General features: G+C 42.9%; 1 protein-coding gene across 5 annotated transcripts in view; it reads right to left on the minus strand.

Annotated features, from left to right (window-relative positions):
- Shroom2 (shroom family member 2) overlaps nt 1–24,940 on the minus strand; it is a 132,661-nt gene that overhangs the window by 66,848 nt on the left and 40,873 nt on the right. For 4 of the 5 annotated variants that reach the window (XM_078035140.1, XM_078035137.1, XM_078035136.1 and 1 more), the window contains exon 2: nt 3,564–3,715. In XM_078035140.1, the coding sequence (XP_077891266.1) occupies nt 3,564–3,715 (152 nt within the window). Of the gene's footprint in view, nt 1–3,563; nt 3,716–17,777; nt 17,926–24,940 lie in introns of all 5 variants that reach the window. The other variant, XM_078035139.1, reaches the window with a different exon arrangement.

A 24,940-nucleotide genomic window follows, 5' to 3' on the forward strand; every position in this document is an offset into this window, starting at 1 on the left:
GTATCAGTTCTTAGGCACCTCAGTTGGGCAGGTACATTGTCATAAGGACTGGGCCACCTAATCTACCACTTGGTCATGCTTTCAAGTAGGGCAATATGCAATAGTTATGTGTTAACTAGATATTCACCCCCACCCTTAGTACTGGGGATCGAATGCAGGGCCTCTGAACATAGCCTACCACTGAGCTACACCCCACCTTAGCGCAGTCAGTCTTGGAGCTCTACATAAAACGCCAACCAATGCTAACTGATCCACAGAGGTAGAAGATAGATTAGTGGTTGTTTGGGGATGGAGAAAGAAGATGGTAGGGAGATTAAAACTCAGATAAAGAATATATGTCCCCAGCTTTAAGAACAATTTTATGCCAGGTGCAATGGCACATGCGTGTAATCCCAGCAGTTTAGGAGACTAAGGCAGGAGTATCCCCAATTCAAAGCCAGCCTCAGTGACTTAGTGAGCCCCAGTCTCAAATAAAAAAATAAAAAGGGCTGGGAATGTAGCTCAGTGGTCAAGTGCTTCTGGTTTCAATCTCCAGTTATCCCTCCACCCCCCAAAATTAAAAGTACTTACTGGTGCTTTTGCAATAAAGAAGGAGTTTTACAAGTCCTCATTATGTACATCTTTTAAGAATAGTCATTCGCCATGTGCTAAGGTGACAGCAACAAATCCTAACATTAACTAATTTAATGGCTTAGAAAAATTTCCTTCACATCTCCCTACTTTTCCTCCCTCAGGACCAAACCCAGGGCATTTGATGTGCTAGGCAAGTACTCTGCCACTGAGCTGAATCCCAAACACCAAATGTTACTTGTGTGTGTGTGTGTGTGTGTGCGCGCACGCGCGCGCACGTTTGTGTGGTGCTGGGGATGGAACCCAGTGCCTTGGACAGGCTAGGCAAGTACTCTACCAGAAAGCCACATCCTTCCATGTCAGACTTGTTTTCTGCCCAACTGGGGGAAAACAAACAAATAAACAAAAAAATCCTACATCAGCTGGGTGTGGCGGTGAACGCCTATAATCCCAGGCGACTCAGGAGGATCGCAAGTTCAAAGCCAGCCTCAGCAACAGCAAGGCGCAAAGCAACTAAGACAGACCCTGTCTTGAAATGGGGTTGTGGCTCAGTGTGTTGAGCGCCCCTGAGTTCAATCCTTGGTACCAAAAACAAACCAAAAAAAACAAAAACAAACAAAAAACCCTACATCTATAAGTAACACAAATTATTATTTTTTAATATTTATTTTTTAGTTGTAGATGGACATAATATGTTTATTTTATGTAGTGCTGAGGATCAAACCCAGGGCTTCGCACATGCTAGGCAAGCGCTCTACTGCTGAGCCACAATCCCAGGCCCTATACAAATCATTTTGATAAATTTGAAAACATCTGAGTATGTTATTTAAAGTGTGTTTGAAAATAAATTGGTTTGAATAAACTTTTGTTTTTACATATTGTTCTACATGTTAAAGTATTAAATCCTATGTAAACTTCACAATCTGTACTCCCCTTGTTTAAAGGAAACTGAGTTGTGAAATGCAAAGTGGGGGTTTTACATAGTGGCTCCCATCCGTCCTTCAGGGCAAAAGTTTAGGTCCCTTTCCTGAGAGTCTTTTAAATACCTCCCCAGCTAAATCAGCCAGCAGGTGCCCTGTGGCCTCCTCTTTCCCTCTCAGGTGGCACTGATGCTTTCCTTTGAAAAGGTTTCACATTATAGTACCTCTAGTTGAAGAAAGAATTATACATATTGTACTTCTAAACACATGAAATGATGCCCAGTTTCACTCATAGTGACAGAAATTCAAACATACGTGATAAAAACAATTTCTCACCTATCACATTCATAGAGAAAAAAAACAAACAGAAGACTCTGTACAAGATATGCAGAAAAACAAGTGATCTGAGGTCTCTAGAATGTCTATCAAAGTTCACAATGTATTTATCTTCTGACTCCAAAACTCCCCAGCTAGGAATTCAGATGCACAGAGAGACCCTGGTGACATAAAACTTGGCCACTGTGTTGACTAAGCTGTCTTCCCCACCAAAGAGAGTCAGAGGAAACCAAAGAATGAGTTTCTATGTTTCAAAGGCTCTGGCAGCCTGGAGCCAAGAGGATAGAGGAGACAGAAGAAGAGAAAACTGCCATCTGTCTGGGGGATGGGGGATGATCCACTGAGATGGCTCTAAACACATCTGACCTCTGCAAAAATAAGCTTCTCTTCCCATCATCATCCCTTGTGAGCCTAAGTGAATCAACAGATTGCCTTCCAAGCATTAATGAAGTGGCCCCCAAGGAATGCCAGCGCCTCTCAGAGCCCACTCCCCTCCCCTCAAAGGCTCAGAAACTGCCATTATGAGGTACAAGGACTGGTTGAAAGGGTCTTCAGGAATAGCACGCACCTCTTAAAGATGAGGAAGATAAATGAAGGAACATATTCACTTCCTCATTTCTGAACCTCCACCTTAGATGCTGTTTGAGGAAAACAAAGCGCGCACACACACACACACACACACACACACACATTCTTCAGGAGTATGTTTTCAAGTCTGTGCTAAAATGTTGAAATAAATGCTTGACTCAATTTACTCATTAAAATTTACTTTCAGGGATTAGGGATGTGGCTCAAGTGGTTGCGTGCTTGCCTAGCATGCATGAGGCACTGGGTTTGATTCCCAGCACCACATAAAAATAAAATAAAGATATTGTGTCCACCTACAACTAAAAATTAAATATTAAAAAAATTTTACTGTCAGCCTTTGAAAGAATGTATTAATTCTGTCAAAAAGGACATGCAGACACTTGCTTTGAATCAGCCAAATACAAAATGTAGAGAACGATTTCTAAGAAGCTCTTGGGTGGTGCCCAGGAGTATCATGTTCGTCCCTGTGTATGAAAGCATCATATCCCTGAGTGCTGAGAAACATCCATGCTCCTACCAACAATTTAGTTGGTAAGAATAAGCATCTTGCTCCCCCAGACCTCAAAACAGTACTAGGCCTCCAGCTTCTGGGAAGCACCCTTTCTTCCCAGCATAAAAACTAAAATCAGCAGCCTGCCACCTTGTGTAAACAGCAGGCAACAACATTTCATCTCACTGGGAGCACAAGCATAGCTTTCTATCTGCAAAGAAAATAATCTGCATATTATCCAAGAAAAGATACAAGAACTCAATAGACTTAATTTAAAAAAAAAAAAAAAGAAAAATTTTGGTGTTGGGTTCATCCTTTGCCAAGGAATACAGTCACAGCCCTTCACCTCCAAGTTTCTGCATCCCTAACTTCTAATGGATTTTTTTTTAAAAAAAAGGAAGTGTTTACATACACAAAAAATTGCATCTGTACTAAAGATCCACAGACTTTCCCCCATCATTCCCTAAACAATACAATATAATAACTACTGACAGAACATTTACATTATGTTAGGTATTATAAATAATCTAGACACGACTTAAAGCGTACAGTAAGGAGGACATGGGAAAGCTATATGCAAATATTACACCATGTAGAAGAGATAGAAAAGACAGATACTTCTGCTTATCTTGATAAACATAAGGAGGCACAGATCTTACCTTTTGACCACCAACTTAAGGGTCCTATGGGATCCTTTCACCAGACAAATAGCTTCCTGTCTAAACCCTGAGAGACCAATGTCATTGATGCCCACAATCTCGTCTCCAGCCAGCAACTTGTCCACAGCTGCCGCTTTACTTCCTTCTTCAATCTGTAAAAGAGAAAGAAACATATCCCATGAGCCTCACGAAGGAGCAAGTGATTCCTGAGAAAAAGCAAAGAACCCGGAATGCAGCTAGAAATGCTACATGCCCTGGGGTACATGCAGCTCGTGGGTCCTCCAGACTGGCTTCAGGATGACCGCAAAAGAAGGATCCATTTGGGGCCAGGAAGTCTGGAATGACCAGGGCCCTTGAGGCTGACCAAGTCCCTACCGAGCAGACCAGTGATGCATGAACACACTGCTTCTTTCACCCAACCATTACCTGGTCTGCCTCCCCACAGAAGTGGAAGGCTGTTCACTGAAGAAAATGGAAAAGTTCAGAAACAATCATAATAAAAATACAGACTCCAAAAATATGGATTCGTTTTCTAGATTTCCTTTATCCAAACAAAAATTTTGGACCATTTTTATTATTCACAGAACTGTACAACCATCACCACTACCAATCTCTGAATATTTCCCTAAGCCCATAAGAAAGTTCAAGCTCATTAGCAACCACTTTCCAACCCTCCCAGGCCCTGGCAATCACTATAAAGGGACTTTCTGTGTCTACTACAGATGTGTCCAAGTTGGAAAATACACATAAATGGAATCGTGAAGTATGTGACCTTTTCTGTTTGGCTTCTTTCACTTAGCATAATGCCTTCAAGGTTGATCCATACTATTGCATGCATTAGTACTTCATTTCTTTTTATGGCTGAATTAAATTCCATGGTATGAATGAGCTACATTTTGCTTATCCATTCATCAGGTAATAAACAAGTTGTTTCTACTTTGGGCTATTAAGAATGATGCTGCCATGAACACTGGTGTACACATTTTTGTGTGGACACTTTTTCCATTTCTGTCATATAATGGACCTTGCAGTAGAAATGCTGAGTCCTACAGTAACTATGTCTGACATTTTGAGGAACTACCAGACTAGTTTCCAAAGCAACTGCAACACCTCCCACTAGCAGTGCACGAAGGTTCCAAGTTGTCCACCTTTGCTAGCAATGACCATCTGTTTTTTATAAAGGTCTTAGTCAGATTATTATACTAAGCTGTTTATACTAAGATATTTACTACACTGCACTAAACAGTGTGCTCTGAATATGTCTTCAATGGCTCCTCAAAAGCTTGAAATGTGGATTTGGGGGTATGGGTCAATGGTAGAGCACTTGCACCATGTGCACATATGCTGGGTTTGATCCCTAGCACGGTGCACACAAACACACATAAGCACACAAAAAAAGAAACAGGCTTGAATGTCATCCATCTGATGATCATTTTCATCCTGAGAAAGACTGACCAGTTTTTCTTATACTATAATAATACAACTCGGTAGCAATTCTCCCCAGTCTACCTGAGCAATTCACCTCAGTTGATAAGCCTATTTTCTGTACAAGTGGTTGGCAAACTGTGGCTAGTGAGCCCAATCCAACCAGCTGCCTTCCTGCTTCTGCTGTTGTTGTTCACAATTAAAGTTTTACCTGAACAGAGCCACACCTATTTATTGACACACTGCTACTGGCAGCACTGAGTCCTATGAACCAAAAAGGCAAAAATACTTACTAGTTGAATAGTTCTAACAAGGTCTGACAACTCCTGTTTTACCTCTTAAAGCTTTACCAACTGTGAAGAAACCCAATAGGGATGCGAGAGATGCTTCCAGATCATTGGTGTAGTTTGAAAGTTCAGGGTTCCATGATTGTAGGCCTCAGTTAACCTGAGGATAACCTCTCTAAAACTCAGCCCCTCAGCCCAAAGTGCTCATGAAACAGCCTACAATGGAAGCCTGGGCCATGAGTCTACACATTTTCCTGAAATCCTATATCCCAGGACAACTAAATTCTGAGGCTAAAAAGCAATTATTTGCTGGGCGCATTGGCACATGCCTGTAATCCCAGTGGCTCAGGAAGCAGAGGCAGGAGGATCATGAGTTCAAAGCCAGCCTCAACAAAAGTGAGGCGCAAGCAATGCAATGAGACATTGTCACTAAATAAAATACAGAATAGGGCTGGGGATGGGGCTCAGTGGCTGAGTACCCTGAGTTCAATCCCAGGTACCCATCCCTACTCCCAAAAAGGCAATTATTTGTGGCAAGTCAGTGCCATACATATACAAAATTGGAAGAACTAACAAAAATATGAAGCAATTAGTTCCACTCACAACTGGCTTCAAAAATCAAGATAATTTTATCCCAGTGTCCTAGCAGGTAGACTGTTAAGTATATCCACCTGCCCAAAAGTGTACTCTCAGCCATCTCAGTCAAGATGCACTTGGCACCTGGTTTTGACAGGTCCCATGCAAGAGATACAATGGCCATCCAGGTAGAAGGGCTAGTGGGCAGCTGGCTGGATGGGGATGGGGCCAGGGAAAGATGGTCTATACTTGGGTAACCAATGATAAAAAGCACTTAAAGCCTGAAGTTGGGGTTGAGGGGTACTAAGAGAAAATGTCCAGTCAGAAAACAGACCATGGAGGATGGCTGAAACCCAGAAATAATCCTGGGCTCCCAACATTAGTGGAAGACAGAGTATCCCAAAGATATGTGTGAAGATATATGTGAATAAATGAGTCATGGAAACTCACCCTAACCCAAAGTACATGAAGCAGATGAAGGGAGAGTGACGCTGGCTCCAGGGAGGACCCCCAACACTCAAGCTGGGTCACTCAGGGTCACTGACTAAAGTCAGCCTGCAGAATCCTGATAAAGAGCCCATTTATCCAGTAGATGTCCAAGACCATGATGGGTGGGCTGAGAAACAACCTCGTGTTGATTTTGCCTTTAAGCAATTACACATTCCAGATGGAAACAACCTGAATGTCAATCAACAAATGAATGGATAAGTAAAATCTGGTATGTATACACAATGGAGTATTATTCAGCTTTTTTAAAAAAGGACAATATGTTACACGGTATAACATGGATGAACCTTAAGGGCATTATTCTAAATGGAATAAGCCAATCACAAAAAGACAAATACTGTATATTCCACTGCATGAGGTACCTAGGAGTCCAACACAGACAGAAAGTAGAAGGATGGTTGACAAGGACAGGGAAGAGGAGGGAATGGGGAGTGTTTAATGGACAACAAGTTTCAGTTCAAGAGAATGGAAAGTTCTCAAAACAGACACTGGTGATGGGTATACAACTGCAATTAATGCCACTGAATTATATACTTAAAAATAGCACCAGGCATGGTAATCCCAGCAGCTCAGGAGGCTGAGGCAGGAGGATCATGAGTTCAAAGCTAGTCTCAGCAACAGTAAGGCACTAAGCAACTCAGTGAGATCCTGTCTCTAAATAAAATACAAAATAGGACTGGAGATGTGGTCAATGGCTGAGTGCCCCCGAGTTCAAACCCTGCTACCAAAAAAAGGCAGGGGGCGGCTAGGATTTGATGTGTCTTTTACCATGAAAAAAATGCATTCCTCAATATTTAAAAACAAGAAAACTATTTCCCAGTGTAAGAATAATATGTGCCAAACAAGTGGGTCCTTCTCCCTGATATGAATCTGGGTATTACAAGAAAATCTTTAGGCAAAACCATGATGGCTAGAGACTTTCAGGGTCTTGGGATAGTTTTGAAGCAGGCACATTACCTGTGTCTGACTCAACCTTTACAGCTGGAGTTCTCAGTCTCATTCTCACAAACACTTGTTATAACAAGAGACGGTTGCAGAGTACTGCCAACTAAGGACTCTGTTCACCTACGCTAGAGAGGATAATATCTTGCTATTTCTCATCTGCAAAGCTCCCTACAGTTCCTCCACTAGTAATGAAGATCACTTTCCAAAATAACCACCTGCCTTTTCAAACCATACTCCATCTTCATTTCCCAACAAAAGTGTTTGGATTTGGGAGATAAAGTAGTATCCCAACACCCATCACCATCAATGGCTTCCTTGCCAAGTATCTCTAGGATATTTATTGTACTCATGGAGAAAGTACTCAGAAATGAAAAAGTTTGCAAAACTTTATGCTTTAGACACATCTAACTCTAAAGTTCTGTTTAGCTAATTAGGCTTGAACTTGATGAAGAACAAACCTAAGTTGGTACTGTTTTTCATAGGAGAATACTATAACTGTCAGCTTTCCCATGGTAAATACAACATGCATTACAGAATTCAAAAATGATGCTTATTTTATTCTAGGCTGTGACTGTCTAATGTCTGTAGAATGTTAAGAGTCAATCATGGAGCACTCCCCTTCTTGAGTCGCTAAGAAAAATCCTTGGTTTTATTTGTTCTGATTCCAAAAAGTCCCTGGGCAAAGCCAGGAGAAAAATTAACCCACACCCATACCGGTCCATGTACTCACTGTGGGCATGCACAGACACAAAGCACCAAGTTCATAGATCGAGCTGAATACTGTTTTCTTAGTTATTAATTGGTATTTCTGTATGCAAAGCTCACTTCTATGGCCCCAATTAAGAGTTTAATGTCCTGAAACATACAGAATGCCTCACTGCTCTTCTAAAAATCTTTTCCCTGGGAACAGCAGAAAGAAAACAGTTTATGAAAGTCCTTTCCAGAACAAACATTTTCATACTTCATGGAACATGGGATGCAGGCAATCAAGGAAGAAGACCCACACAGGCCAAAGAATCTGGATTCCTATAGGGAACCTTGATTCCATGCACTGGAAGGAACCATGTCCAGCACACCGGGAATGTAAGGAGCCAGGTCCACTTCTGCCTTGGGATGAATGTGAAAAGGCTTTGTGAACAGAAAGCACCGCAAACAGCCACTGGAAAGGACGAGCTTGCTGAGGTAGACTGGGGAGGACATTCCAAAGAGGTCTTGACCTGAGAAAGCAGCAAGGCAGAAAGCTGAGGTGTGCCTGAGGAATGAGTCACCAGACAGCCTGCAGTGTAATTGTAATTCTGTGTGCGCAGGGGTGTGTGGAGATAAGGGCAGAAAGTGAGAAGACTGAGAACTGGACCTTGAGTCAGAGTCTAGAAACTATTGTGCAGGCAGAGGGAGCCAATGACAGGAGGCAAACAATGAGAGAGCAAACTTCTCATGAAAGCCTCCATTTCTAGACAATTAATCTTGTAGTTACACTCAGAATGAATTTCTTTGGCAACAGTAAAAAAAAAAAAAAAAAAAAATAGCAAGGAAGATAAGCCTCATGGGTACCAATGCATAAGTCTTTGTTACTCCTGAAGGATGGAAACAAGGCTCTGAACCAAGGCGGGGAAGAGAAAGGACTTCTCTAAGGTAAGCAAGGCTTGTGAGGAGGTGAAGGAAGACCTAGCAACCTCATCCATAGTGTTGGCAGACTTCGAGCCTGAGGGATTTGCAAGATCACAGTGACCAGAGATCAAAATTAAAGATGCATGAACAACTTTGTTTTCTAAGACTAACATACTTCAAAGCCCATGAATCATACCTGCAATTTATCAGTTATGACGCTTGTGAGAATGGTTCCAGTTTCCAGAGAAGAATCTCACACTATGACCAGGCCTTTTGTTAGACAGGACAATCACTGAAGTCACCTCCTTACTATGCTTAATTTAATTCTCTTACTCATTCTTCTTGAGACTGGTTCCTTTAGAAAGGAAACCTGACTCATCCAGGAAAGGCAGCAGATGAGGAAATAACCTGACTAGTCCTCATCCACTTGTGCTCTGATAACAGAGAGCCCACGGAAAAATAAAAACCCCTGCCCAGTGTGTCAAGACTAAGAATAGCAATTCCTGGCTTCCTACTGCAGGTCCAGCAGCTGGGTCAGCAGAAGAGGCAGAAGCCAGGCAGCGCTGATTCACAAAGATTCTGGCGTGCAGGCACGTAGCACTGCCAAGATGCCCAAGAGGAATGTCCACTCACTCCACCTGAGGGGCAGAGAAAGGAGAGCCCAGAGGAGGCCGGTGAGGCTGCCAAACTGATGACACACATGGAAATGAAGCCAAAAAGGCAAGAGGAAAGGATGCATCTTCAGACAGGAAGGTGCAGGCAACATGGAAAGGGGCGCAAAGGGCCAACTCAGGCTCTATCTATAAAAAAGGAGAAAACACCATCAATGAGAGTGTAGCCATGATGAAGCAGGAAAGAAGTAATGTGATTAACATCAATACCCTGATTCATCAGCATTCCCCATCTCCCTTCCTGGAGCCAGAGGAACATATTTACCAACTGTTTTGTAAATGTGAGTCTTTAGTGGCTCTAGAAACTTTTTATTTTTTCCTGAGCTACTTTTTCAGCAACTTTTTATTTTGAGACAGGGTATTGCAAAATTCCCAGACCATGCTAAAACTCAAGATCCTCCTGAGATGCTGGGACCACAGGTGTCTGCCACTGCACCCAACTTAGAAACATTTTAAAGGAGAGAATCCTGCCTCACCTCTGCCCCTTTTTTTAAAAAGTACAAATGCTTTCTTTTTCTCTCTCTCCTTTTTTTTTTTTTAAGAGGTTAAAGTCATCTGGTTGTTTATTTGTTGGTACAACTAGAAAACAGAGGGATATTGAATTTGGCAAGGCTTTATCCTGAGTGTCAGGTTAAATGATCACAGATAAGGAGGTGCAGTTTTTATACCCTGTAGTACAAAGTCCCCTGGCAATGTACATTTAATACATCCCGAACAATTTAAGTGGTTTCTAATCCCATGTTGTTGCTGCTGTTGTTTTAATATAATTGTTTCCTAAAGAACCTGCCCCTTCACCCTACCTCTCCTGGTCAGAAATACGTGTACCCTAAAGGGCAGCCCATATTCCTGATCATTTTGTTAATATGCTTCAAAGGATAGAACTTTTTAGTTTGGGGTTGGGGGTGTAGCTTGGTGGTAAAGCAGGTGCTTAACATGCATGAGACCCTGGGTTCAATTCCTACTGAAAAGAAGGGAAGGGAAGAAAGAAGAGGTAGGAAAGAGAGAGGAGGAGAGAGGAAGAAGGAAGAAGGGAGGGAAGGGAAGAAAAGGAAAGGAAAAAAGAAAATTTGAGTTTGTAGTATTAATGATAACTTACGACCTAACAGTTTATCAACATCTGAAGAGACTGCTTCCTGATATCCTCTTTAGGCAAACTTGGCTTCAGATTTTAAGTTGGAAATTTATTCCTGTTTAGAAAGAATCACAACTACATGGCACTTTAGATTTTTGAAGAGAACATTAAGAACTGTGTACAAACTGGAATGTCTTGTGTATTGATCTTCAAAACAACCCATAAACTATTTTCAGTCACTGTTTTTGTTTTTGCTTTTCAGTGCTGGGGGTGGAACCCATGGCCTGTACACTACCACTGAGCTACACCCTCAGCCCAACCAACAAAATCCTAATTATCACTTATTTTTAGGAATTCTTTTCTTTTAACTTAATTTAATTTTAGTTGTTGATATAAATAAATAAAACATAAAGTGCTATGTGATGATTAGAATTGAAACTAGTGCCTCATTCATGCTAGGCAAGTGCTCTACCACTGAGCTACAACCCAGCCCCCAAAATCTTAATTATGAAAAGAAAAAATAATTCCACTCTTTACAGGTGACCAAACAACATCAAAAAAGCAAGAAAAAACATAATACACCAAAAAAGAGAGGAAAATAAACCAAGACTCCACCTCAGATGTTTTGGAACTAGATAATCCAATAGGTATTTAGTCCAGAGCTTAAGAACATCAAGGTCTAGGGGCTGGGGGTGTAGCTTGTGGTAAAGCATGTGCTCGGCATGTGAGTTCAATCCCTGGCGCAACGTGTGTGTGCGCGCACACACGCACACACAAAGACAAGGTCAATCTTTTCATACCTCCCCTAAATAAGGGCTGGTCATATCACATACATACACACACACACACACACACACACACACACACACACACTCACTCACACCTACAAGACACAGAAAGGCAAATGTGGTCTGGACAAGGAGACAGAGCCAGGCTTGAAGATCAGCTCAGGTGCAAGGAGGGCATGTGGCTACCAACAACAGCAAGGGAGGAGGCCATGGGGCCTCACAAGACAAGCAGAATAGATGGAGGCTGTAGAGACTGCAATGAGTAAGCCAGATGGAACTGACTGCTCAAGGACTGATGGTGAGAACTAGGTAGGGGTGGAACCATCACCCAGCCCAACTGGACAGGAAACCAAAGAGGAGCATGCATGCAGTGCCAAGACTCACAGTCTCCACAGGGAGCAGAAAAAAGCCCAGAGCTGTGAGCCTCCTCTCCAGTTGGCTTTGGTTTGAGGGTCTCAGGATGCAGCAAAGCCCATATCAAGTCTGCACCAGACTCCACAGTGCAAAGCCAAGATCCCCCAAAGAGACAGCTCACAGACAGTATCACTGAGGAAGCCTTCCCTGAACACCACTGTGTGTTAGAGGAAGCCACAATCCTGAGGTCAATCTACTTAAGGAGAATCCACTCCAACTCCTTTATAAGCTGAGCACTGCCTCAGCTCCAAATCCAGGACTCACAGCTGAAGGTGCTACCTCCAGGCCTGAAGGGGAACGCCTAAGGAAGGGAGAGATCCACAGCCCACACTACCCGGCCCCTCTAAAGCCCAGATTCAGGTCCCAGAGGCCTTCCTTGCCCACGCTGTGATACTGGGTTGGGACTTGGAAACATTTCTCCTGAGCCTGTGACTGGCACCGGGTTAGTGTTGTCAGCAGGGGGCAGTAGAGGGACACAGAAGGAAGAAGGGGCTTCTCACTTCCATTTCCAAAGTGTTGTCTGCCTGCCTCAGAGGGACACAGCAGTCCAGGGGCCTTGTGGTGCTAGGTGGCTTCCTACCAAGTTCCACTGGCACCCAGGGAATTTTAACAACAGTTCCTCAGGTGGCTTTCCAGTGGGCCCCACCCACCGCCCAGCCTGCTTCCCGCTGGCTCACCAGCTGGCCGAGAACCCTCAGTGAATTTCTCCAGAGGACCACAGTCCACACCTGCCAATGAGATGTCAAAATGGGCTTTGGAAGGATCCAGGGTCACAGTTCCAGATTGCTCCCTTCCTCAGGTGCTCTGCCTCGGTCCTGGAGGTAGTCAGTTCCTGCTCCTTTATTATATGCCTGTACTGTTAAGAGTTCTTCCCCGTCCCCTTCCAAAGTTATACCAACAATATTTTTTAATTCATAAACTGGGATATAATAAAATAAAACTTATATTCTCCAGATGACAAAGTTAAAGAGTACAAAGTGAAGTGACAGCTTGGGAGAAACTAACTGCCTCATATATAACAAAATACTGAAAACAAGAAAAAGACATGGACGCTTAAGAAAAGGTGAGAGACTCAAGTCACTTTATAATAGGAGATGCGTCTTCAATAATCAAAAGAAGCTTAATATCTTCAGAAATTAGAGAAATGCAAAATAAAATCACATCAGAGAGTAAAGTAAACAGTATAAATGAAAATAGAGAACAAATGAATTCTCGTGAACTGAAGATGCAGTGTAAATTTTTATCTACTTGTGGAAGCTGGCCATTGAAAATGCTTGATGACCCCATACACACCAGGAGCACAAGTTTATAGAAATCATTGCCTGTTAAAAGGTTAGAGTAAACAGATGAAACCCAGGGCATGGAAAAACGGGTATGTACACTTAGGAAGAGATAAATATCAAGGGTGGGGAATTAAGAGCTCTCTTTACCTGTGGTTGTTACTAGTTAATAATGAGTAAATAATAAGTAATAACCTGTCACTGTTCTTGACTATCTTATTTAGTGATGGCCTCTTATTCTGTTGCCCAGGCTGTCCCTGAACTCCTGAGCTCAAGTGATCCTCCTGCCTCAGCCTCCCAAATAGCTGGGACTAAGGCACACACCATTGCATCCAGATAACAATTCTTCACACTGGGGGCAAGCAAACTGTCATCAAGGGCCACAGAAAAAATAAATACTTTTTGCTTTGTGAGCCACTCGGTCCCTCCCCCTCCAGCAATTGCTCAAGCTTGTTCTAGTACAGACAATTAGCAAGTGGGCATGGTGAGATTTGGCCAATTCATCTTGTCTTGATTTATATTAAACACTCCTTGTTTCAATTACTGTGTGGTTTGTCTCCTAACTGGAACTGGACTGATACAGATTCCATGAGACAAGTGCAATACCAGACATGCACAGGGCACCCTGGTGACAAAGAAGAAGAAATAGATCACAGGGTGGGGTAGGGAAAGTGTATCCTAGAAGGCTTCAAAAAGATGGAGTGATCTGATACTTAGGACTTGCCTCTACATGACTTGGGGAAAGTTACTTAATTTTCTTTAGTACTGGTTTGGTCACCCAAAAGTAATGATAAGAGTTAGTTGTCTTATATCCTAGGATAATCAGGGAGATGAAAGTAACATGTTGCAAATTCCAAAGCATTGTACAAGTGTATTTATTTACAAATTATTTATTTATTATTGTTATCATTTATTTATGTCCAAACTGAGTCTGGACACTTGTGGAAGATATTTCACTCTCAGATTCAGTGACACACTATCAGGTTCTTGCTAGGAAAATAGTTTACTAGAAAGGGAGAGCTCTCCATTTACAATCGCCCAGATATCTATGTAGAGTGGTTCCTAAACTCTTTTATGTAAGACTGAAGACAAAACAAAATCCCAAAGCTTAGTTATCCTAGGTATTCTTACTATTTACTTTAAACATAATGTAATGTTTTATTCCCCCCCCCTTTTTTTAACCTACTACAGCATTTTAGGAAAGAGAGAGCACAGAAAGTAGCAATTTATAAATAGAACACTTTGTGGAAGTGTAGCCTAAGTGGATTAGGTAGAAACCAGGTCACATTTTCCCCATTTAAAGAAGAAAAAAGAAAAGACATGATTTAAAGGGCAGTTAAATTTTCGAGATATAAACACCTTTTTAAAATACAAAATGAAACTGAGCACAGTGACACATGCCTGTAATCCCAGTGACTCAAAGCTGAGGTAGGAGGATCAAAAGTTCAAAGCCAGCCTCAACAACTTAGTAATGCCCGAGGCAACTTAGTGAGACACTGTCTCAAAAAAGGGAGGAGGGGTGCTGGGGATGTGGCTCAGTGGTTGGGTATCCCGCCGTTCAAATCTTGGTACCCAAAAAAAAAAAAAAAAAAAAAAAGATTTAAATGTCATGTATTTACAATCTAACAATGAATTTTAAAAGTGTGTGCACATCTCCCCAGCTGGCCCTCTGAAAGTACACCATCTGCATAGGTCAAGTATTTATTTGTTAGGTATAGTGTCCAGCCATCCTGCTAAAAATGGGAACTATGTTTTCCAGAATCTCTGTCCCTGTAGGGTTCTTCATTAAATTGGTCAAAAGAGGAAGGTGCCCAAGAATGGAAGGCAAAAGTGAAGCAGCAGACAATATATGCCAGAAGTCACATCACAGTCACACAGGGCAAGAGGTGCCCAGGCAGGCATCAGCATGTTGTCATACCCCACTGTTCTACATCCCCTTCTTCTTCCCAGTTCGGGGTCCTATGACAAACCAACCATGACCACAGGCCCACCAGGAGATGCCGGCTCAGATGCACGGAAGACTGGGCTTTTCTTGGGCTCCCTACAGTGCCCCTTCCCCAAACTGAGAGGCAGCTACTCAAATACACCAGTTAGTAACTAAACAGTGTGGGACCCTCCAACACTGCCCTGGGGTCCTTCTCCCACAATCACAATCACTTTATTCCTTTTAGAATCTCTTTGCCCCAAAATATTCAAAGTGCCTCTACTTCCTGACTGACCTCTGGAAAGAGGTGGCCTGTCCTGTGGGCTTAGCCTGACCATGCAGCCGGCAACATGGGACAAGTGCCGTAGGTAACATGTCCAAACTCCAGAAATGTAACTAGGTACAAGATGCCCAAAAGGGAAAGCACATCTATCTCTCTTTGTATTTCAATTGTGCTTTAAAAAAAAAAAACCATATAAATTTGGTAGCATTAACTACAGTTGCATTGTGGTATAAGAGATCTCTAGAACATTTTTACCTCACAAAACTGAAAACATACCCATTGATTTCCCCATTCTCCATCACCCCAGCCTCTGGCACCCACCTCTCTACTTACCGTTTCTGTACAGTTGCTATTCTAGATTGCTCATGTAAGTGGGATCATAGGTCATCTGTCTTTTGGGACCGACTGGGTCATTTCAGCCTAACTCATGTTACAGCATGTGACAAGACTGCTTTCCTTTTTGAGGAGAAGAACATTCCACTACGTGTACTGGCTGCATTTTCTTTATCTATCCATCTGCCCAGGGATATTTGGACTATTTCCTATCTCTGCAAATCTTGCATACTTGGTAGATGCATAAACTGACACAACAAATTGAACTAAGCCAATGAGTATGTGTTCCTCAGCTTCTGGTCGCTGTAACAAAATCCTGAGATAATAAATTTAAAGGAAGAAAAGTTTTATTTGGCTTAGAATTTCAGAGCTTTCAGTCCTTTGGCCCTATTGCTTTGGGGCCCGTGGCATGGCAGTACCTCATAGTAGAGGCACCTAGCAGAGGAAATCTTTTTAACTTATGGCAGCCAGAAAGCAAAGGAAGAGTCAGGAAGGGGCCAGGGTCCCATATCTCCTTCAAGGGAACACCTACACTGACTTAACTCCCTCCCACTGGGCTCCACCTCTTAAAGGTCCCACATCTCCCAATAGCACCACAGGCGGGATACCAAAGCTTCAACACATGAGCCTTTAGGACACATTTAAGGCCAAATCAGATTAACCAAAAGACCCACAGAAGAATATCTGTATCAGTACCATCTATAATAGCTCAACACTGGCTACAATGACCAATAGCATTTGGATAACCAAACAGTGGAATACTTTAGATCAAGCTTTTCCACCTTGGCCCTATGGACTTTAAGGCCAATGACTGATTGCCAGAGGTGGGGGTTGTCCTGTGCTCTTTTGGATGTTCAGCAGTATCCCTGCCTACCTCCACTAGAAGCTAGTATTGAGTGCACAACACCCCCACCCTGCCCAGAAGTAACAACCACAAATGCCTCCAGATATCTCTTACAGCACAAGATCACCCCAGTGGGGAACCACTCCTTTAGAGGAAGGAGGGCATATTAGAGATGGTCAGAAAGGCTCATGTGGAACAGGAAAAACAAAACCAAGTTGCTTCTAAAGGCACCTTTTACCATGGAGGAAGCAGGCGGCCACTGCCTCACACAAATCCTCTGCAAAAGACCAGTTTGGTCAGGCCAGGTGGGGGCCACGGTGTTTAACCAATGGCAAACCACAGTGTTTGTCATTCCCATGCAAAACAGGCCTTGTTCTGGACACCATCAACCCTGCCTAAACATCACACACTGCAACAATGAGCCTCTGTCCTTCCTCCTAAGAGAAAGTGGTCTTTCTTGACTGCAAAGCTTTGTTTACCAGATCTCCTCTGGCCACACCATCCATCCCCATCACTGACATGCACATGCTCTTCCTGGCTTGCCCCCATTCAGTCCTTAGAACCCCAGGTGGGCCCTTGAGCTTCCATTATGGGACAGGGCTCCCTCCTCTGTGGACCACCACCAGCCACTGCTCCTAACATGCTTATGCTTCTTGCCACCGTAAGACTACCATCTCTGTAAGGACAAAGCCTAAATCCCATCTTTGTTCCTCCTGTGCTATATACTTGTCCAGTGCAATGTAATAGGCGACAATTCAGGAAAGAACGAAAGAGAGAGGAAATGAACCAGCAAAGATAAGCAGAGTTCCTGTCTAAAGCCCAGCTTTCATCTCACAACCATGGGAGGAAAGAGAAAAACACCATCATGGCCCTTTCAAGTAGGTTTTAGTGGCATCAAGACCCTTAAGCAGGCTTCCCGCCAATCTAGGAACACAGATCTGCCCTGCTCCCTGCCCCTTTCTCTTTTGATGTATGAGTCTGGTCATTTAAGTGCCTGCTTAAATAGAGATGGCTGGAATTACTTAAATCTACAGTTTTCAAAGTGAAAACACAATGTGAAAGAGATATGCAATCAAGAAACAGGAAGCGGAGCCACCGGGTGCGAGAACATGGTCTCCCTGCTCCTCTGCACAGAGGGCTGTTTATTTTTCATGGGCATTCACATCCTACCACTATTCAAAGGCAATTCTGGCCGTGAGACAAGCCAATGCTGCCTAGGAGGCATTAACGAGGGGGAACAGCGCGAGAATCCCTCACCTTTCCTTGGAGTGAACTCGGAGACATCCCCTACAAGCCTTCATCTTTCTCGTGGGTAAAATATGGATGACCTCACTCATCACAAGGGCTAGCTTTCCTTTTGAAAAATTCTTCAGCGATTCCTGTTGTAAAGCCTAGTCAGCAGAGCCTACGGAAATGGAAGAAAAACAAGGAGTTCTGGGTTGCACAGGCAAAGGCTCCAGGGGTTAGTAAGGGGCTGACGTGAGTGCAGGGGCCGGGCATACAAAACACACAGCCCCAGCAGTGGGCCCTGTGGGCAGTGGCAGAGTCCTGCCATCACAGGGTGTAGCTACCATCTAGTACCATGGGGCTTAACTGTCCAGGATAGACAGGCTTTTCCATTTGTTTAAAGCAACTAAAAACCTGGATGCTGGAGGAGTAAACTCCCTCTTTCCTCAAATTTTAACAATCTTCACTTTTTAAAATAGGTAAAACCCAAGCTGGGGTTATAGCTCAGGGGGTAGAGTGCTTACCTGGTATGCACAAGGCTCTGGGTTCAACAGCAGAAAACAAAACAAAACAAAACACTCCCCTACCCCACTTGACCGCCAGCCTAGCACCCCACCCCCTCCCACCAATACTCATGTCTGATGGTCACATATGTGTAACCCACCACTGGCATCCTCTGATTTGGGTAATTCACATCCTACTCTCAGATGTGAACAGCAGCCCCCTTTATGTTAGGGTCCCCAAGGCAGTTTTCTCCACATTCCTGTGCTATCTACTCTGTCCTGGACTTTACTAACCTGCGACCTTCTGACTCTCCAAAGTTGACCTCTCTTTCAGAGCTTCAATCAATTCCCAAGTTCTCTGGGATTCCTTCATGCATCTTTTGGAAGCGATGCCCCCTCCCGCCCTCATCACTAATGTCAATCTATCGTGGCTGCTGGCCTGGCTCTCTACGACAGAGACAGAGCCTCCAGGAACCTCATCCTCCCTTTACCCCCCTAACCCCCCACCACCTGCAGTGAGGTGGCCTACAGAAGGAGGAAGAGAGGAAAGCAGAAGTCAGCTGGGGGCTGCAGCAGAGAACCTTTGTTTCCACTCAAAGGGCAGAGACATCTAGGACCACCCTTTCCCTTTTCTTTGGGCTTAAACAAAGACAGGATGCCTGGGGATGCAGCAGCCCCAGGAGCTGCAGGTGCATGAGTAAACTTGCTGATCCAGGAGTCCCAGTATCCTCTTGGGAAGGCTGGAGACGTTGGTTAGGACAACTGATAACTCTTTTCAGAAAACACTTATATTTTAGAATGGTTCATAATTTTTTATCAATACAAATTATTTTTCTTCTAATGTTTATACTTTTTAAAACTCACCAATAAACAGAACAGTCCTAGACAGCAAAACTTTGCTTGCTTTTGTAGTTAAAAAAGAACCACTAAGGGGTTAAAATGTATTATTGCATCTAAAAAATAAGCTAAGAAAAACAATGATATATTGTGGTTTCTGTGTTTTTAAGACTATGACATACTGGGCTGAGGGCGCAGCTCAGGGATAGAGTGCGCGCTTAGTGTGGGTGAGATCCTGGATTCAATCTCAAGCACCATAAAAAGAGAAAAAGAGCAAGATATACTGTATCTGCCCTAAAAATCTACCAGTTACAATGGAGTATGACATTTGTATTTATCCAATCCCTACATTCTTTGCTGGCAAAGAAAAATTGTTGTTCCTATACATGGGGGACCAAGTAAGAGGATGCCCAAGTCCCTTAAATAAAATGGCTTACTATTTGCAGGCAAGCTATACACACCCTCCTGTAGACCTTAAACCATCTCTAGATCATTTATATTATTTAACACAGTGTAAACGCCGTGTACATAATTGTTATACTGTACTGCTTAGGAAGTATTGACAAGAAAAAAATTTTAATTCAAGCCATTTTTTAAAAAGAGTTAAGTTCAATACAGACAATTTTTTTCTGAATATTTTTTTTATCTGAGGCTAGTTGAATCTATGGGTGCAGAACCAAGGGATATGGAGAGCCAAGTTCACAAGCAGAGGGACTACCTGGAGGCAGATTTTTCAGTTCATCATCTCATCAGTACTAGTATTCAGGCCAATTCAATGCTAGAATCAAACAAAAATAGCCAAATTATTATCTAACTTGAAATCCTCCAATTAAAAATAGTAAAGTCCTTAAGATTACAGCAGTCTAAATAGGACAAGACTGAACAAAAACCAAAAACCCTTTGTTGGTTTAATCAGCAACCAATTCTGATGTGAAAAACCTTAATTCCTCAGAGATATATTTATTTCTCCCATTCATGGTTTTGGAATTAAAAAATAATACTTAACTCTTTTTAAAAAATGGCTTGAATTAAAATTTCTAATTCTTCTGACACAGTAGCACTTCTGCCTCAGCTAAAGTGGAGCAGCTGAACAAGGTTTTTATGTGCTCAGTGGGTAGGGGGAGGCTGACATCTCCCACCAGGAGGTCAGGACTTGCTTAGGAGTCACTTCTACTTCATCCAAATTTATTTTTTAAAATATTTATTTATAGAAGTAATTGGACACAATACCTTTATTTTATTTATTTATTTTTATGTGGTACTGAGGATCGAATTCAGGGCCTTGCACACGCTAGATGGGCGCTCTATTGCTGAGACACAACCCCAGTCCCCTGATCCCAATTTAAATACTGAATTATTCATCAGTCGGCATAAAATATGGGTGAAGTTGGATGTGGTGGCACATTCCTGTAATCCTAGCAACCAGAAGGCTGAGTCAGGAGAATTGCAAGTTTGAGGCCTGCCTCAGGAACTTGGCAAGGCCCTAAGCAACTGAGCAAGACCCTATCTCAAAATAAACAATAAAAAGGGGTGGGAATGTGATGTAGCTTAGCAGTTACATGCCCCTGGGTTCAATCCCAGGTAGCAAACAAAACAAAACAGTGGGTAAAGTGTGTGTCCGGCTTGCAGAGGAAGGCAAAGTGATGACCCGTCACTCCAACCCCATGCTTGCACAAATCAAGGATGGAGTTATCATTCCTCCTAAAGCCTGTGTGTGTGTGTGTGTGTGTGTGTGTGTAGTGTACCACAGACCAAACTCAGGGTTTTATGCATACTAAGCACATACCCAGGAGCTCCACCTCCAGGATGCACCAAAGCCATCTTTAGCAACAACCTCGTCCCATTCCAATCTCCTGAACTGTCCTCATTCAGTTCTTTCAAGGACAAACTTTGATGAAAAATAATAAATACATTTATCTATTAGGATCACTATAGGGATATTTATCACTGTGTTCAGAAAAAGGGAAACAATAGATACTTTTCACCACAGACTAGAACAGAATTTCTGAGCTGAGTGTGATGGCACGATACCTGTAGTCCCAGCTACTCAGGAGACTGAGGCAGGAGGATCACTGAAGCCTAAGAGTTTTAAGGCTTAGTCTGAACAGTATAGCAAGGCCCCATATAAAAAATTAGAAGGAAAAAAAGCCCTGGAACATTTCAGTATCTCCACTGTATTCTTTAATGTGGTTTTTGGTTCTGACACGGAACATAAGAGCCAGAGTCAAAATCATTAGCAGGGCACAGTGGCACACACCTGTCCCAGTGATTCAGAAGTCTAAAGGAGGAGGAAGGAAGATCTCAAGTTGGAGGTCGGCCTCAGCAACTTAACAAACCCCATCTCAAAATAAAACATCAAAAAGCTCAATGGTAAAGCACCCCTGAGTTCAGTCTCCAGTATAGGGGAAGGGGTCATTGAAGAGAACTTTGCAGTACTGTGGTATGACTCCCATGGTTCCCTGTATTCTGTTGCTCATCAATTCAATAACGGTATAACTAACTTTCCACAGAACGGTCCCAATTTCAATACAGTCACCCTGCATTGCTCATAGTGAATTCCTCACTCATTCCCTGCTTGGTTTCTCAGAATCCACTACAGCGACGGTTCTAAACATCCTGCCTGCCAGCTTTGATCCCAGCTCTTAAAACAACTAAGAGATGAAGAGGTCAGGCAAGTATTTCCTTCTCAACTCTACAGGAAAGCAAACCAAGGATCACAAAGATAAAGTGACTTGCTGTGACAGTTACCATGTGTGATTTTCACAAGAACAGCACAGGAAGAATGGTATGGGTTTGAAATGGGAGCAAGCATAGAATAAAGGGAGAGGGACTTCGAACCCCTATCTGGGTGCCCTCAGCATGCTGGTGTCAAGGAAGTTCAGCTCTCTCAGACTGTGTGACACAGTGCTAGCACTCACTGGCTACAGTCCCTTCCTGCTACCCATTGAAGACAGTCACCCACACAAACCAACCATCTTATAGAAAAGGCACTCAGAATGGAACCATGAGAGAAGGCCTGACTGAGAGCCCAGTGTTCTCCTACAGTGGTAAAGACAGAGGAGAGCAGCATTTCTGCCCTGAGGGTGTAACTGGCCACATCTGAGATTGTCTCATTCAAGGAACCTTTGGCAGAACCTCTGACTTAAATCTAATTCCTACTGAAGACGAAATTTGTTTTAGGACGATATGCTTCATAACAGACATCTCACATTATTGGTTATTATATAGTAGAATACATGGCCTGAAGTGTCAAGGATGAGTCAGATTTAACCCTAAAAGGCATAAAGAAGACTAACGAGCCCCTGGGAAAATGCCTTCCAACACAGGATTGCCTTAAAAGGAGTGGGGTATGAGATGGTCTTTATTGAGACCATCTCTTCTACTCCTTCATCTGGGTGGAGATTACAAGGGTGGTTCACTATGTGCAAATCCATCAAGGTCTATGCTTACAACGTGAACACTTTTCTGTATGCAGATTTTATCTCAAGAAAAATATAATACCCTTTATTATGAGCTAAATTGTATAACCAAAAAAAGATGTTGAAACCCTAACCCTAGAACCTGTGCATGTGGCCTTATTAGGAAACAGGATCATTACAGCCGTAATTGAGATGAGGTCATCCTGGAGTAGGGTGGCCCTAATCCAATGGCTGGTCTACATTTAAGAAGATGGAAATTCAGACCTGGCTGAGAAGTATGTGAAGCCGGAGGCAGAGGCTGGAATGATGGCATCCACAGAGCAAGGAATGCCTGGAGCTAAAAGAAGCTGAAAGAGGCAAGGAAGGATCCTCCCCTAGAACCTCCAAAAGGTGACTGGCCCTGCTAATACCTTGACTTTAGCTGTCTGACTTCCAGAAGTTTTACTGTACATCTTTGTTATGAAAGCCCTGGGTAACTAATACACCCTCCCTTTTTGCTAAAGAAAAAGCCTATGAAGATGCATATGAAGAACTGCTGATGTGGCCAGTGAAATTCTCCAGAATGGGACAAGGCTGTCCCATGCTCCAGCTTTCCTAAGAATCCACAGCTGGACCCCAAGGAGGCTCATCTCACCCCTCCCACTGTCCCACTCCTGGATCCTAGCAGGGGGACTGGTGTGCTTGGCCCCTCCGTGCGATGCTTCTGCCTCCTACCTATAGCAGGAACCATGGGTTCCCTGTGAGCTGGTGGTGCTAGGTTTATTACACCCAAGAAACATAAAAATAGGCTTTCCTCTTAAAAAGAAAACAACCTAAAATCCCACTGAGCAGTACACTCTCCAAGCTTTAGACAATAACATTTCTGGTTTGTTTTAAATTGCATGCCAGCAGCATGAGGCACATAGTAGGTCTCTATCATCTATCACTGAAAACACACACAGGCTGGGTCCCACTGACTGAAGGATCAGAGTAGATCTCCAGCTTTCCCCATGGAGACAAAAACACATTAGGGGCCAACCAGTAACCTTGCTGTTCTCAGTTTCCTTATCCATAAAATGATCAGCTCAATCTTGGCTTATTTTCAAGATCTTTTGGGGCTTTAAAATTTTGTGACTATAATCAATTTTACTGTTGGTTAAACTCAATAGTCTTTAAACTTGTGACCAAGGAAAAGAATGGGCCTAAGAGGAGAAAGCCTTTAGCAGACCCAGTTGAGGGCAGGCTTTCAAGGTGGTGAAAATAAAAGAGAAACTTCAGGCCAGATAGGGTGGCACACACCTGTAATCACTGTGACTCAGGAAGCTAAGACAGGAGGATTGCTAGTTCAAGGCCAGCCTCAGCAACTTAGCAAGGCCCTAAGCAACTTAGCAAGGCTCTGTCTCAAAAGATGTGGCTCAGTGGTCAAGCACCCCTAGGTTCAATCCTCAGTATCAAATAAATAAATAAGGCTGGCACTTCAGTGGTAGAACACCCCTGGTTTCAAAATAATAATAATAATAATAAAGTTAGGGCTGGGGATGTGGCTCAAGCGGTAGTGTGCTCACCTGGCATGCGTGCGGCCCGGGTTCGATCCTCAGCACCACATACCAACAAAGATGTTGTGTCCACCGAAAACTAAAAAATAAATATTAAAATTCTTTCTCTCCCTCTCTCTCTCACTCTCTTTAAAAAAAAATAAAATAATAATAAAGTTAAAAGGGCTGGGGGTATAGCTCAGTGTTACAGTGCTTGTTTAGCAAGCATGAGGCTACGGTTCAATCCTCAGCACCACAAAAAAACAAAAACAAACAAACAAAAAAGAATAAAGCCTCAGATGCTAAAAAAAAAAAAAAAAAAAAAAAAAACCAAGAAGAAGCCTAACAGATCCCCGCTGAAAAACTCCTGCAGGTGGTTCTAGAATCAAATGACAGTACATTTGTTACCAACTGTCCTCCCAAAGCACAAAGAAGAGTGGTGGATCCTTGGATCCATGTGTATGGGTGTGTGTGTAAAAAATATTTACTTACGCATACATGCAATACTGGGAATAGAACCTAGAATGCTATACAAATGCTCTACTGGGTGAGCTACACACCCAACCCTAGGGGATCTTTCATAAACAAGCAGCATAGGAAAAAAAAATCTAGTTCATTAAATGTTTCAATAAAGCCTTGGCTGAATGTGTTGCCGGGAGATAGCTTGGAGTTTTTTCAGACCATTCCATAAACCTTTTCATGGGCACTAACCTGCTCCAAAGCATTTGAATTGCTCAGCCAACTACTAGTCATGCCTTGCATTCCAATATATCTTGATCAACTTCATGAGAGGCTGCTTTTAATGAGTATGCCCTTCCTGCTGGACCATAACTCTTTTTTTTTTTTTTTTGTGGTACTGGGGGTGGAACCCAGGGCCTCACACATGCTAAGCACGCACTCTACCACAGTTATACTCCCTG

The sequence above is a fragment of the Ictidomys tridecemlineatus genome, chromosome X, assembly GCF_052094955.1.
Source record: "Ictidomys tridecemlineatus isolate mIctTri1 chromosome X, mIctTri1.hap1, whole genome shotgun sequence".
Classification (NCBI taxonomy): Eukaryota; Metazoa; Chordata; class Mammalia; order Rodentia; family Sciuridae; genus Ictidomys; species Ictidomys tridecemlineatus.